The 15906-nt window shown below is 37.8% G+C and overlaps 1 protein-coding gene across 1 annotated transcript; it reads left to right on the plus strand.

Moving 5' to 3' along the window:
* The first annotated feature begins 1597 nt into the window (after window positions 1-1597).
* LOC100372636 (mannosyl-oligosaccharide glucosidase-like) lies at window positions 1598-11885 on the plus strand. The gene is made up of 2 exons (XM_085504535.1): window positions 1598-2423; window positions 5402-11885. The coding sequence occupies exons 1-2, from the start codon at window positions 1632-1634 to the stop codon at window positions 7325-7327; spliced, it is 2718 nt and encodes a 905-aa protein (XP_085360661.1). The 5' UTR covers window positions 1598-1631; the 3' UTR covers window positions 7328-11885.
* Window positions 11886-15906: the final 4021 nt, after the last annotated feature.

Consider the following 15906-nt stretch of genomic DNA (forward strand, 5'->3'; position numbering starts at 1 on the left):
ACTGATTGATTAAAAACATGAATTTTAAAATCAACAACCAAGACATAACAGCTGTTAGCGAGTTTTGCTATTTAGGGGGAATATTTACTCCAAATGGGAAATTTAAAACAAACTTATCTATGTTAAAAAATAAATCAATGAAGGCTCTTTTTAGCATCAGACAAACAGTCTTAAACCACAAAAAAATCTCACCAGCACTTAGTTTGAAAATTTTCGACCAATTAATTTCACCTATACTCATGTATGGTGCAGAAATCTGGGCCAATGAAATCACAACTGACAGTAACAGTTTAGAGCAAGTTTGCAGTCATTTTTACAGGTTTATCCTAGGAGTGAGTAAAATGACGCCAATTAGTGGTTTGAAAGCAGAACTTGGTAGGTTACCAGTAAAATTAAAAATTAATTTGGCTCAAATTAAATACTGCCATAGACTATATAGTCTGCCAGATAATCACATTTTAAAATTAGCCCTGGATGAAATGATAAAAATTAATTCAAACTGGGTAAGGACTATTAATGCTACACTGGGACATGATCTAATTAAAATAAAAAATGATCACAATATGGAAAATTGGAATCAAATACTAAAAAAAGTAAAACTCAGACTATCTGAGATTTATATTCAAAGATGGAGAGAGAAGAACTAAATTTCAGTGAAACCAATGAAAATAGGGGAACAAAACTGAGAACATACAAACTATTCAAAGTAAGCTATAATATGGAAAATTATTTGCAAAACATTTCAAATTTCAGCCTCAGGGAAATGCTTTCAAAATTCCGTCTGAGTGACCACAACTTAGAAATAGAATTAGGTAGAAGAACAAAGCCCAAAATAGAATTAGAAAATATACACTGTAATAAATGTAACACTAAAGCATTAGGAGATGAAAAACATTTCCTGCTATTTTGTACTGGCTATATAGAACAAAGAAAAAAACTGTTTGATGAGTGTGCAATAAATATTTACACAATGGATGTGAATTCCATATTTAAAAAGATTATGGAGAATAATATAGCTTTAGCAAAATACTTAAAGAGCACAATTTTTAAAACCACAGAAAGTAATTAATTTATTTTTTCTTTTATTTTACTAACATTTTTTTTTTTTTTATCTCTTATGTATTGTATGTATTTATGTTCCTTACCATACAAAAACCCTCTGAAGGTTTTTAGTAGTGTAATAAAGTTATTATTATTATTATTAATTAATGTACATGCAAAGCGATATCAATGAATCGTGCGTGTTATTGTCGTAGTATGACTTGGCACATAGTCGCATTCAGAAGGTAATATCCGACAATTAATGTAAATAGGTCGGTCCCAGGAGGGCGTTGTTGGTTATTGTCATGTGACGCACTGTGCGAGATTTCGCGATACTTGCAAATTATGAATATAACCACCTAGGTTGTCGAAAAAACTGCAACCAGATTGAAAGTATTTTTTGAAAACAATTGTAACTTTTTGTAACACCTAAGATTTGAAAAATATAAAATACTGGGTTTTATCTTTTCTATACAAGTAATGTACACACTTCACGTTTTAAAACAAGCGTAGTTTAACATCGTATTTTTTTCACTATCCTAGGCGTTACTCCACCTGCTTTGTGAGTTTCATTCCCCTGTGAATAATACATGATGGCTTCTGAAATGGATAAAATTAGCATTACGGGCGAGAGTGACGACGAACAACCAAGCGAGTTCATCCAATCAGCAGACGAGCCGTGTTCTGGCAAAGATGGCGAACTATTAGGACTCGTGGAATTCGAAAACTGGCTTGAGAGGGAAAGTGAGACGGAAACCAACGACATTGAACTGGAACAAAATTATAGCGATGCTTTCCTCGAACTAAACGAAGAAATGGTTAGGAAACGAACTGTGCGCCGCGGAAGCGATGAGAGTAGTGACGACCGGCAACCAGATGGTATTGCGGATATAGGGAAGTTGCTGAAACGTGGACATTCTCCGCCGGTTGCGTTCAAAACCTTTGTTTTTTTCGTGTTATTGGGACTATTACCGATCGGTTATATGTGGTATAGGCACGTCCTTGCGGCGAGAGTGTCATCCCCGCTTGATTCGCCGAAGGTAATCGCTCCTGGTGCTACGGGCGTCAAAGAATCGCCAGATAGATTTTGGGGAACGTACCGGCCCGGTGTTTATTTTGGTATGAAAACACGAAGCCCACAATCTCTCGTTACCGGCCTTATGTGGTTCACGCAATTCACGCGGGAGAGGAATTTACCCCTTCGCCACACCTGTGAACAGTCTGATCAACTGCCGAGATATGGATGGCTACGACATGATGGCATTAACTTTGGTGTTCAGGAAATTGTGGAAAAAAATTTCACTCTCACAACCGAATTTGTCAAGCGCCCGGGGGGTGATCATGGTGGGGACTGGACAGTACGAATCAGTGGACGGGCACGGGTAGGTAGAGTACACACACTCCGATGCTATGATAGCTTGCTGTATTTGAATAATAATTAATCTGCCTTCCTAACTAACATACAATTTATCAATCAATTTATTAATACTTCTAATATTCAACCTAGTTTTCATGAATATTAGTAATATATCTACATGTACTTTAGTATTCAGGTTCAGGGCCCAATGACATTCCTGGTATCCAGGAAGTAGGTGCTCAAAAACATGTTCTACTTTGATTTAATGTACGAGTTTCAGTATGATTGGGAGGGGGGGGGGTATGTTTGAAAATAAAGTCAAACAACAATTTTGGAATCATGCAAAGGTTACAATGATATTCCCTACTTTATTAATTCTCTAAGACGAATCTACATCATCAGTCAGAACAGATGAGCAGACAATGCTTTTTGTCAGATTAACACATCTTTCCGCTTTATCGTCTTCTGACTTTCCATTCTGGCCTAACATGCCTTTGAGAATGGCTCCATTCCCATGATGCATCTCACTTTTTTAATGCACAACTTATAATATAAAGGCCTGCTTCAAAATGAATCAGCTATTATTTTCGGCAACTTGTACACCACTCAGAATTCATTTGAAGATGTTTGATGCAGTAGTTAGACCAATTCTCTTATACTGCACTGAAATATGGTCTAGTGATATTATTGCCCACACAAAACAGCTTTGGAATTTGACAACACCCATGGAAAAACTCCATACCAAATTCTGCAAGTTTTTATTAAAGGTGAACAGCAGAGCCTCAAACTTGCCATGTTTAATTGAATTAGGGAGGTACACTCTTACAATACAGGGTACAAAACAATTGTTAAAATATTGGATGAGGGTTCAGGAAATGCCTGAAAATACATTAGTATGTGAAGCATACAAGCTTGGTATTAAGATGCATGATTCTGGTACTAAAAACTGGGTATCTGGTGTGAAAAAGATTTTGGAAAACCTAAATTTAAGTAATATCTGGAAAGATGGGCAAATTAAATACAGCAATGCTACTATTGAAGACATCACAGAAAAACTTAAAATGCAATTCCAGAAAAAAAGTAAAGAATGCATGTTTGATGATGATAAGGGCGTGCATCACAAAAACAAATTGAGAACATACAGAGAAATAAAAACTGATTTTTCTTTTGAGAAATACCTCCAAATAATTAAAAATCCACTATATCGTGCTGCAATGACTAAACTTAGAATAAGTGCCCACCGTTTACAGATTGAATCAGGCAGATACAAAAACATCTCCATCTCTGATAGAATATGCCCTGTCTGTGATCTTGGAGAAATTGAAGATGAGAAACATTTCCTTTTCACGTGCCAGCTATATGATAAAGAAAGAACCAGCCTTTTTACTAAACATAAAATGCATGGAGAGACATTAATAAACATATTAAATAATAAAAACGATCACATAATTAAAGACATTTCAAAACACATTTATACTTGCTTTATGCTTAGGGAGCAAAAAATCAAACAATAACTTCAGTACCAGCTGCCTCAAAAAAACCCCCACAAAACACAGATTTACATTTATTTACATTATATTACAATTATTCATTTATCACTTATTGTGAGATGTGTATTTATTTCATTCATTTACTGTATTTTTATTATTTCCTTTTATTTTCATTTTTTTATTATTACATGTTTTTGACTTTATTGTACTTTTTGTCAAGATCTCAAATGGGATACGATAGCAATAAAGAATTACTTACTTACTTACTTATAAATTGTAAAATAAGATATTTGGATATGGACATAATAGTCGTGTAAATAGTCGTGCGTTCAACTTACTTCATATGTAATTCAAACATTGTGAGAGACAGTGTAAAAATCACAAGCCTTTATAGCAGTGAAAATCTTCATGAGTTCTTTCTGAAGACTTGAAGTTACAGCGACTTTCACAACTGTTCTCTTGAACTCCTTTAAATCATCAAATTACAAATATTTCTAGCATCAAAAAGTTTATAGTAGCTCTTGCTGGTTTTCTTTCTAATCGTACATATGGCATTGTACTATGACAATTTGGACTTCACGTAATGATCTTTCATTCTTCTGATTATTTCTCTTTTAATTGATGCTAGGCTTACATATTGTAACAAATTTTAACTAAAAAATTTGATTGGCTATGGCAAAATTTAGAATTTTCATGATTATTTTAGCAAATTATTCGACATCCTGTAATGTCGTATTACACATGCATGGGATAAAACCATATGATAATCTATTCCATGTTTTCATGTATTGGTCTAGCAAACCTCTAGGAATTTATAGCAATTTATTCTGGGCTTTAGAGATGCAATATATATTTGATATCTGTGAATAACTGATTATTTGTTGAAATAGTAGTATTCTCTGATACACGTGCGTGTGCTGAATGTTTTAGTACATGCCAGAACTATCACTGCATATGTATTTATCATATTTCATCATATAACACCAACATTTTCAGTTAATTCTAAATCATAATTCAATTTGATCCTCAAGTTGTAAACCACAAGATTGTATTATATTATAGATCTATGATTTATATGTCTTTACTGTCTATAAATAGTTTTGCTTCTCCATTCCTCTCAGGTTAGTGAGTGAATTCCTCCTGGGAAATGGAAATAATTAATAATTACATGTATAATACAAACAATCAGACCATACTTTCACCAACATTGCTGTGTTCAGGAGAGCCATTTTAGGGTTGAAAATAAATGCATGAGAAAATTAATTTTCAGAATTAGGTGAATAACGCCAACAAAATGATTGCTGTCTGCACTGGCTCGCTCATGGGCATCAGTTTGTTTTGCAGATCAGATTCAAAATGGCTGACTTTGTTGTCTGCAATTCACTCTACAGTGATCACATTTCAGTTACAGCATCAGTTTTAATGCATTAACTCTTTACTTTCTCTTAAAATTTATTAAAAATCATAGGAAAGGTGTAAATATTTTGACTATGTTTTTTATTTTATCTTTCAGAGTACTGTTGCAAATAAAACTGTTGTTGCTATCATGTTCTACACAGCAACTGATGGTCAGGGAGTGATGGAACCAGTTGTCGAAGGCAATAGAATGCTCCAAATTGAGGGCAAAACAGAGGAACTGGGCGATTTCAGTATTAAATTTCCAAGGGCTAAGAACACCAAGAAATCTAATTATCTGAGGACTTACTTGCCTAGTTTGCATATTGCTAAAGAAGTGGTGCTACGCAGCATGAAATATTATCAGTTCGGACAAAAACACATGTTAGGATTAGTTGGCGATATTCTCTCACAAAGTCAGTTCAGTGACTATGAACCTAATCTTCTCGTTCATCAAGTTACCATGGCGTTACCTTTTGAAATTGACATCGCCTTTGAATCTGGAAGTTACAAAGATAGAACAGCGTCACTGCTGGGGATGGATTTCACACAATATTTAAATAATTATCTGAGTAGTTTTGACAATCGATTCGAACACGTCTTTCAACTAAAACAAAAAGGTTTTAAGGAGAAGGAGATAAATTTTGCAAAGGCCACACTGAGCAATCTTATTGGTGGTATAGGTTATTTTCATGGAAAGTCGATTGTTAAATCTAAATACACAGATGAACCGGTAGAATATTGGGAGGCACCGCTTTACACAGCAGTTCCATCACGTTCGTTTTTCCCACGTGGTTTCCTATGGGATGAAGGATTTCACAATCTTCTCATTAGTAAATGGGATCCGACAATTAGTAAAGAAATCATTGGTCATTGGCTGGATTTGATGAATGTCGAAGGTTGGATTCCACGTGAACAGATTTTAGGGACTGAAGCTCGGGCAAAGGTCCCTGCCGAGTTTGTTGTACAATATAACGAGAATGCTAATCCACCAACTTTATTTTTGCCAATTCAATCACTTATGACTGGCATGATGACAAGCAACACTGCTGAGGACCAGACCTTCTTGAAACTGATCTTCCCCAGATTGAAGGTGTGGTTTAATTGGTTCAACACCACACAGATAGGAAATGTACCTACTTCCTACAGATGGCGAGGTAGAGACACTGAAACTAATAAAGAGTTGAACCCCAAAACGCTGACATCTGGTTTAGATGACTACCCAAGAGCGTCTCACCCGTCTGACGATGAGCGACACATTGATCTTCGTTGCTGGATGACCCTTGCTTCAGGTGTTATGAAAGACATAGCAAAAACAATCGGAGAGCCGTACAAGGACTATGAGAATACACATTCAATTTTATCCGATAATAGCCTTCTTGACAAGATACATTGGTCAAATAAGGGCAAACAATACAGTGACTATGGAAATCATACTGATCATGTTATGCTAGAAAGACCACCCACCCCAATACCTAAACAGCAAAAGCCTGGCCCCAAAAAACAACCAGTCCCGAAACCAAATGTGCCAAAGCCTCCAATGCTAAGGGTGATCAAATCTAAGAATGGACCAAATTACAAGTTCACAAACGCACTGGGTTATGTTAGCTTGTTTCCCTTCCTTTTACAAATAATAGAGCCATCATCTGACAAACTTGGTAAAATCCTGACTGATATTAAGGATTCTAAATTACTTTGGACAAAGTATGGTCTCCGGTCACTATCCAAGTCAGATCCTTTGTACAGTAAATATAATACAGAACACGACCCACCATATTGGCGTGGACAGATATGGATCAACATGAATTACCTGGCTGTGAGGGCGCTGTACCATTATGCCAATGTTGACGGACCCCACCAGCAGCAAGCAGCAACAACGTACAAAGAACTGCGGACTAATCTTATCAATAATATTATTAAAGAATACGAACGATCAGGTTATATGTGGGAACAGTACAATGACCTTACTGGGAGGGGTCAAGGGTCACACCCTTTTACAGGATGGTCCTCTTTGGTCATTCTTATGATGGCAGAGAATTATTAATCAGTGTTTGAAGAAAACATTTTAACACTAAAATTTGAACTATTTTTTTCCCCACTATGCTCCACTTTTAAATTAAGTAAAACAACAAATTCATGAAATTCTAATTCATGGGAGAATATTCAAGCAACTATTTAAACCTTGATTTGTTATTACAGATTCTGTCAAGTGGAAAAGTGGTAGACAAGACTGGTTTTGCTATACTCGAAAATTGATAACCTGGAAAGCAGACTCTCATTTCTCTGGTTACCCACTGTACACTAGAATTTATAGGTACATTTTTGTTGCTATAGTAACTATCAGTTGATATATCACATGGGTAAAATATACAACAGTCATCTATTGTCATCTAAATTCAAATAAGCACCATGCTATAATTATCAGCCAACCAATGTCATGGCCATCCACTGACAGCACACCAATGTCATGGCCATCCACTGACAGCCAGTCAATGTCATAGTCACCCACAGACAGCCAGTCAATGTCATGGTCACCCACTGACAGCCAGTCATAGTCATCCACTGACAGCCAGTCAATGTCATGGCCATCCACTGACAGCCAGTCAATGTCATAGTCATCCACTGACAGCCAGTCAATGTCATAGTCATCCACTGACAGCCAGCCAGTCAATGTCATAGTCATCCACTGACAGCCAGTCAATGTCATGGCCATCCACTGACAGCCAGTCAATGTCATGGTCACTCACTGACAGCCAGTCAATGTCATGGCCATCCACTGACAGCCAGTCAATGTCATGGTCACCCACTGACAGCCAGCCAGCCAGTCAATGTCATAGTCATCCACTGACAGCCAGTCAATGTCATGGCCATCCACTGACAGCCAGTCAATGTCATAGTCATCCACTGACAGCCAGTCAATGTCATGGTCACTCACTGACAGCCAGTCAATGTCATGGTCACCCACTAACAGCCAGTCAATGTCATGGTCATCCACTGACAGCCAGTCAATGTCATGGTCATCCACTGACAGCCAGTCAATGTCATGGTCACCCACAGGCTGCCAGTTAATGTCATGGTCACCCACTGACAGCCAGTCAATGTAATAGTCATCCACTGACAGCCAGTCAATGTCATGGCCATCCACTGACAGCCAGTCAATGTCATAGTCATCCACTGACAGCCAGTCAATGTCATGGTCACCCACTGACAGCCAGTCAATGTCATGGCCACCCACTGACAGCCAGTTAATGTCAAAGTCACTCACTGGCAGCCAATCAATGTCATGGTCACCCACTGACAGCCAGTCAATGTCATGGTCACCCACTGACAGCCAGTCAATGTCATAGTCATCCACTGACAGCCAGTCAATGTCATAGTCATCCACTGACAGCCAGTCAATGTCATGGTTACACACTGACAGCCAGTCAATGTCATGGTTACACACTGACAGCCAATCAATGTCATGGTCACCCACAGACGGCCAGTTAATGTCATGGTCACTCACTGGCAGCCAATCAATGTCGTGTCACCCACTGACAGCCAGTCAATGTCATGGTCACCCACTGACAGCCAGTCAATGTCATGGTCATCCACTGACAGCCAATCAATGTCATGGCCACCCACTGACAGCCAGTCAATGTCATGGTCATCCACTGACAGCCAATCAATGTCATGGTCACCCACTGGCAGCCAATCAATGTCATGGTCATCCACTGACAGCCAGTTAATGTCATGGTCACTCACTGGCAGCCAATCAATGTCATAGTCATCCACTGACAGCCAATCAATGTCATGGCCACCCACTGACAGCCAGTCAATGTCATGGTCATCCACTGACAGCCAGTCAATGTCATGGTCATCCACTGACAGCCAATCAATGTCATGGTCACCCACTGGCAGCCAATCAATGTCATGGTCATCCACTGACAGCCAGTCAATGTCATGGTCACCCACTGACAGCCAGTCAATGTCATGGTCATCCACTGACAGCCAGTCAATGTCATGGTTACCCACTGACAGCCAGTCAATGTCATGGTCATCCACTGACAGCCAATCAATGTCATGGCCACCCACTGACAGCCAGTCAATGTCATGGCCACCCACTGACGGCCAGTCAATGTCATGGTCACCCACTGACAGCAAGTCAATGTCATAGTCACTCACTGGCAGCCGTCAATGTCATGGCCACCCACTGGCAGCCAATCAATGTCATGGCCACCCACTGACAGCCAATCAATGTCATGGCCACCCACTGACAGCCAATCAATGTCATGGCTACACACTAACAGCCAGTCAATGTCATAGTCCCTCACTGGCAGCCAATCAATGTTATGATCACCCACTGACAGCCAATCAATGTCATGGTCACCCACTGACAGCCAATCAATGTCATGGTCACCCACAGACTGCCAGTTAATGTCATGGCCACCCACTGACAGCAAGTCAATGTCATGGTTACACACTGACAACCAGTCAATGTCATAGTCACTCACTGGCAGCCAATCAATGTCATGGTCACCCACTGACAGCCAATCAATGTCATGGTCACCCACAGACTGCCAGTTAATGTCATGGTCACCCACAGACTGCCAGTTAATGTCATGGCCACCCACTGACAGCCAACCAATGTCATGGTCACCCACTGACAGCCAGTCAATGTCATGGCCACCCACTGACGGCCAGTCAATGTCATGGTCACCCACTGACAGCAAGTCAATGTCATAGTCACTCACTGGCAGCCAATCAATGTCATGGCCACCCACTGACAGCCAATCAATGTCATGGTCACCCACTAACAGCCAGTCAATGTCATGGTTACACACTAACAGCCAGTCAATGTCATAGTCACCCACTGGCAGCCAATCAATGTCATGGTCACCCACAGACAGCCAATCAATGCCATGGTCACCCACTGACAGCCAATCAATGTCATGGTCACCCACTGACAGCCAATCAATGTCATGGTCACCCACAGACTGCCAGTTAATGTCATGGCCACCCACTGACAGCCAACCAATGTCATGGTCACCCACTGACAGCCAATCAATGTCATGGTCACCCACTGACAGCCAATCAATGTCATGGTCACCCACTGACAGCCAGTCAATGTCATGGTCACCCACTGACAGCCAGTCAATGTCATGGTCACCCACTGACAGCCAATCAATGTCATGGTCACCCACAGACTGCCAGTTAATGTCATGGCCACCCACTGACAGCCAACCAATGTCATGGTCACCCACTGACAGCCAATCAATGTCATGGTTACACACTAACAGCCAGTCAATGCCATGGTCACCCACTTGCAGCCAACCAATGACATGGTCACCGCCTGACAGCTAGTCAATGCCATGGTCATCCATTTAGCAGTAAGTCGATACTAAGTGGATAGTGGTAACCAGTAGAATGGTTTCCAGGTGAAAAAATGACACTGAGTCAAAACAAGGTAAAAAAACAGAACACCGATAATAAAATATTGTGTGGTGTTGATTGAATACTGCAACAAATTGCTGCGTTTCTGTATTCCAAAATCCAATATTTAGGATGATTAGGTTTTTCAATTGCTTTCAATCAAGCCCATTCAAGTCACAAAGGAACTAAATGTTTTGTATATCGAACACTCTTGTATAAAATGTATTTTTGTGCAATTAATAACACTTGCAAACGTGAAATTGTACAAATAGTGCAACCCTTCAGCTTTTAAATCTGCAAGACGACAAGCGATTTGTTTCCATCATGTTTATCACTTCTGAATTATAGCGGTGAGGAATATCAGATGTCTTTTCGGTTCTCTCTATCTCCATATTATGTAGTGTTTTCAGAATTCTCTGATACAAGCATTCAGGGGTTTTGATTTAGCTGACGAGTTAACGATTACAATAAAACTATTTCAACTCCAATGAATATGTTCATTGCAATTAAATATCAGTGAATCACTGATGTACAGTCTGCATCAAGGACATGCATAGTTGTGTATGGTATACCAGTACTGTTTTTGTAACGCATGCACTTGAATGAATGACAGATGCATCTGGGTTAATCTAAAGAATTTGTAATTGACCCGGCATACAATGCAACTGTTACATTCACTTTGATAAGTGCTTAAAGAGCTAATACAGTATGTGTGCCTCTCAATGGATATGCACTTCTATAACAAATATAATACACGTGTCCATTATAGAACCTGCTCCTAATAAACAAATGTGGTAAAGTTCTGACTTGTATACAGGTACATCTTGGATAAGAGCAATGTTAAAGTTCATGGTCTTTTCCAATCAGGAATGTTACAGGCTCTACAATGTTTGGAGAGGCCTCGTGCTTGCTTGCTTGTAGTGGTAATCATCCTGCTGCATATTTGCCTCTTGTTATAATTCCTGGTTTTGTACAAGTTTGCAGTGCTATGGTGAGCATCAGATATCCTACTAGTCACAGCACATTACGATTATTTATACTTCTTCCATATCTCTCATTGTTTATATTAAACACATTTATTGCCCCCTTTTCACTGTTCTAAATATATTGTATTTTTGCCGAATTGTTCAATATATGAACTGAAGACAGATTTTATCAAAGGAATTAAAATCTACTTTTCAAGCATTGAAGTCTTGTGTATTTTATCTAGTGTTGTGGTGTTTATGTATGCATATTGCACTCCATCTATCCGATTCGCAAAATGATTTGCTTAAAATGAATGTTTTAACCAAATCTTCCAAGTTAGAGAAGTTGAAAGTATAAAAGTTTCATAACCTTTAAACGTTTTATGGACAAAACACATTGGACACTTAATGTGCCATTTAATTTGCCGTGATAACGTAAATTTTTGGCCTTTTTGGTAAAAAGTAATATTTTCAAAATTTTTTTGAAAACTGCAGGTTTGACTGCTTTGATATTATACATATAGGTACTACAGGTGGACCACTCTCAGATTTGTTCATTTCATGAAAATATCTTCAATTCCCTAATTTTGATGCATATTTGTGACTTGTTAAAAACCCCCAAGTCTGATTGCTTTGATATACATATACCGGTAAGTACAGTAAAATCTGTATTAGAAGCCGCATCCCTAATAGAAGTCGCACCCATTCTTTTTGAATAAATGAGAACCAAAAACACATCATTTCTCATATGTGTAGATGCTTTAATAGAAGCTGCATCCCCTCTGTTGCATTGTACCATTTTAATAGAAGCTGCGGTTTCTAATACAGATTTTACAGTATTACAGGTGGACCTGTCAGAATTGTTCATTTCGTGATGTTCAATTCTCTATTTTTGACTTCTTATATAAGTCTATATACTGTATGCAATTACTGGGCTCCTTGACAAATAACACTCCATAGTGCAGTAAAGTGAGAAATCATAAAGACCTGTCTGATTGGAACATTTATTTTAAGCGGAAAATGATGCCCTACAGTTTGACGGGTGGATCATTTACATGCACATTTTTTTCATTCATGTTCTAAAATGCTGGTGCTTTCCTTGACTGCCAATAATTTGGCTAGGATGTACCGTATCTCAAGTTTCTTTTTTACGCAACATATTACATGTCTTATCAGACATTGTCATCAATAATTTCACAACATAAAATGTATTTTTTTGAGCTAGGAATTTTGGGGAAAACCCCCTACAATCCAAAATCTGGCATTTTTTCAAGTTTTCAAACTCCTCTGTGAATGCTACATGTGTTGCCACAGTGATCATTGAAAGACTAACTGGATGAGTGTTGCTACAATACTTACAATGTGTTCATTCAAAGTTAATGCTCTATTTGCAGCTCGTACATTCTGTGAAACACAGGTATCCCTATATTATTCCTATACACTAGCAATTTAATCTGTTGGTGTCAATTTAATTCTCAAGTTCAAAGCTTCACTGCAGGAATGAAATAAACACCACAATACATAATGCAGGTATAATTGGAAGCACCATATAGATGTAGTTTTATTGACAAGTGCAGACAATACAGTAGACATGTTTAACATCTAAAACTATGGTAGACATCTTCAATACAGAATGGTTCTCTCCCTTTCGAAAGTGAACTGATTCTTTATTTTGGATAACTGAGCATCAAGTTTGGATTAATTTCAAATAAATATCTATATACCACGAATTTCTATGAAATTTCCATGTAAAGGACCACTAAAAGTGCAAAACTTGTAAAGCAAGAAAGTGCCACCTTTTTGCATGTTGGATAGACATATTCTCAAGTATCCATGAGAATATTTTTATTTTTGCCATGTAGTGGTGATAAATTTTCCTCTTGGTGAAAATTATACCCTGCGACGTTCATTCTCACAAATTCTACAAAAAAAGTTTCAGATATCAAGTTGAGAAAATGTTTCAATCTAGTCTCCATTTTTTACCAATAGTACATTCAGCAAATACTGAACACACAATTATCAATCATTTTTAGAGCAATATTTTGCATCATTTTTTTTTTACTTTTGGGGGATTTTAGATCAAAATTACAACTCAGAGGTGGTCAAGGAGTTAACGGTAATGCTGCATGATAATGTTACAGACATTGTCAAAGAGTATTTGAACAGGAAAATTGTACAATGTTTGAGTCAAATCAAGACAAAACGATCAGAGGACCCAAAGTTTGACCAGAAACATACAGAAAATGATAAAATTGTATGAAAAAATGAAAAAAAAAGATATATATACACAGAAGTCAAGCAAATTAAAAAATTCATGAACAAGATAGCACTGTCAGTGAATCAAATTCAAAGCACATATAAAAGTACAGGAACCATTGACTATTATTTTTATTCATTGCACTTTTCTTTTTTTTAATCTTGGCCAACTACGGAAAAGATGGTATCGTATTTACTCTATTAGAAGTGCAACTCATAAAACCATAAGTTTTTGTTTTGATGGGAAATAAAGTACCCCTAGCTCACAATGATTTGCCGATTACTCATCTTTTAACATATTATGAAAACGCATGTGCTTCTAGTTGAACAAATACTGTATTTTGCCTTTAAAAAAATTTAACATAATCCTTTTAGATTTTTAATAATTAATTTTTAACAATTTGAGGAATTGCAAGTGCAGATCAACCCTGTCCCCACGCTATTGAAACAAATAAAAATAGCTAAGTAGATAAGCGCTTTTCAAATATTGAAAATTATGTTTATGTACGTTATACAGCTTTGATGCACTCAAATTCCAGATATCAAGAGAAACTCATCAAATATAATTTTTTCTTGTTATAGTCAATCATATTCAAAGCTGTACTGACAATGTAGCCACTAGCATCAAGCTGTAGGACAGACTTGACAGCTGACCATAAAGACATCTCTCCACTGGTTAATTTTTTGTTTACCGGTAGCTTATGTGACACCACTGTAGTTCAATACAATTTATTTGATAATATTGCTGGATAGCTCAGCACATTTTGAACAAAATTTGAACTTCAATTGAATGTTATACAACATAATGTGACACACTTGGGTATTAGCTGTATAACTTACCTAAACCTTACCTACGACTACGTGATGTATCGCTATAAACTTAATATATTGTAAACAGTACACTCTGTTTCATAAAGGCATGAATGTTTTTTATATGAAATATTCCTAAATATATCATAAAAGTGGCAGTTGCAGTGACCAATCACAACACCTCAGTGGATACATACATTCCATACAAAATATCTTTTGTAAGCACGGCAGTAAACGGTCAATGATTAAAAAAAACAGGAAAGACTCGTGGGTAATGGGAGTTACCAAATTGCTTCTATAAAATGAAGTATCTTGAGTAGTACATTTGTATAAAAGTCTTCCAGGGAAAATGTTTTATAAATATTTAATAAATTTCCATAAGAATCATTCATGCCTTCATGGAACAGAGGGTAAATAATTTTATTTAGAAATCTACATTTAATAATAAATTCTCAGAGGGATATAATCATCTAGGAATAATTTACTCAAACTATTTTTTTTTAAAGATTCTACAAATGCAAATATCAACATATGAATGTGAGGAAATAAATAACTTACACACAAATCTTACAAATTTCCCTTAACTTCAATAAAGGCCAAATATTCTAATTTAGAAAGCAGATTATTGGTTGTGCCAAGCAGTTATATAGTTTACCTTGATTTTTTGTGAATTGTAGGTATTGTACTTTCATTTTTTGTACATGTTTAAGACAGTGAAGTTTGGATTCACTGCGACTCACTCCCAAAGTCACTGTGACTCACTCCCAAAGTCGCTGTGACTCACTCCCAAAGTCGCTGTGACTCACTCCCAAAGTCGCTGTAACTCACGCACAAGGTCGCTGACTCACTCCCAAATTCAGTGTGACTCACTCCCAAATTCAGTGTGACTCACTCCCAAATTCAGTGTGACTCACTCCCAAATTCAGTGTGACTCACTCCCAAATTCAGTGTGACTCACTCCCAAAGTCGTTGTAACTCGCACACAAGGTCGCTGACTCACTCCCAAATTCAGTGTGACTCACTCCCAAATTCAGTGTGACTCACTCCCAAATTCAGTGTGACTCACTCCCAAATTCAGTGTGACTCACTCCCAAATTCAGTGTGACTCACTCCCAAATTCAGTGTGACTCGCTCCCAAAGACGCTATGTGACTCATTCCCAAAATCACTGTGACTCACTC

Source organism: Saccoglossus kowalevskii, chromosome 10 (genome assembly GCF_978046115.1).
Source record: "Saccoglossus kowalevskii chromosome 10, keSacKowa6.1, whole genome shotgun sequence".
Taxonomy (NCBI): domain Eukaryota; kingdom Metazoa; phylum Hemichordata; class Enteropneusta; family Harrimaniidae; genus Saccoglossus; species Saccoglossus kowalevskii.

Coding starts and splice junctions, on each gene's coding strand:
- LOC100372636 (XM_085504535.1), top strand. CDS start 1,632: ATGATGGCTTCTGAAATGGATAAAATTAGCATTACGGGCGAGAGTGAC. Junction 2,424..5,401: donor GAATCAGTGGACGGGCACGG/GTAGGTAGAGTA, acceptor TTTATCTTTCAG/AGTACTGTTGCAAATAAAAC.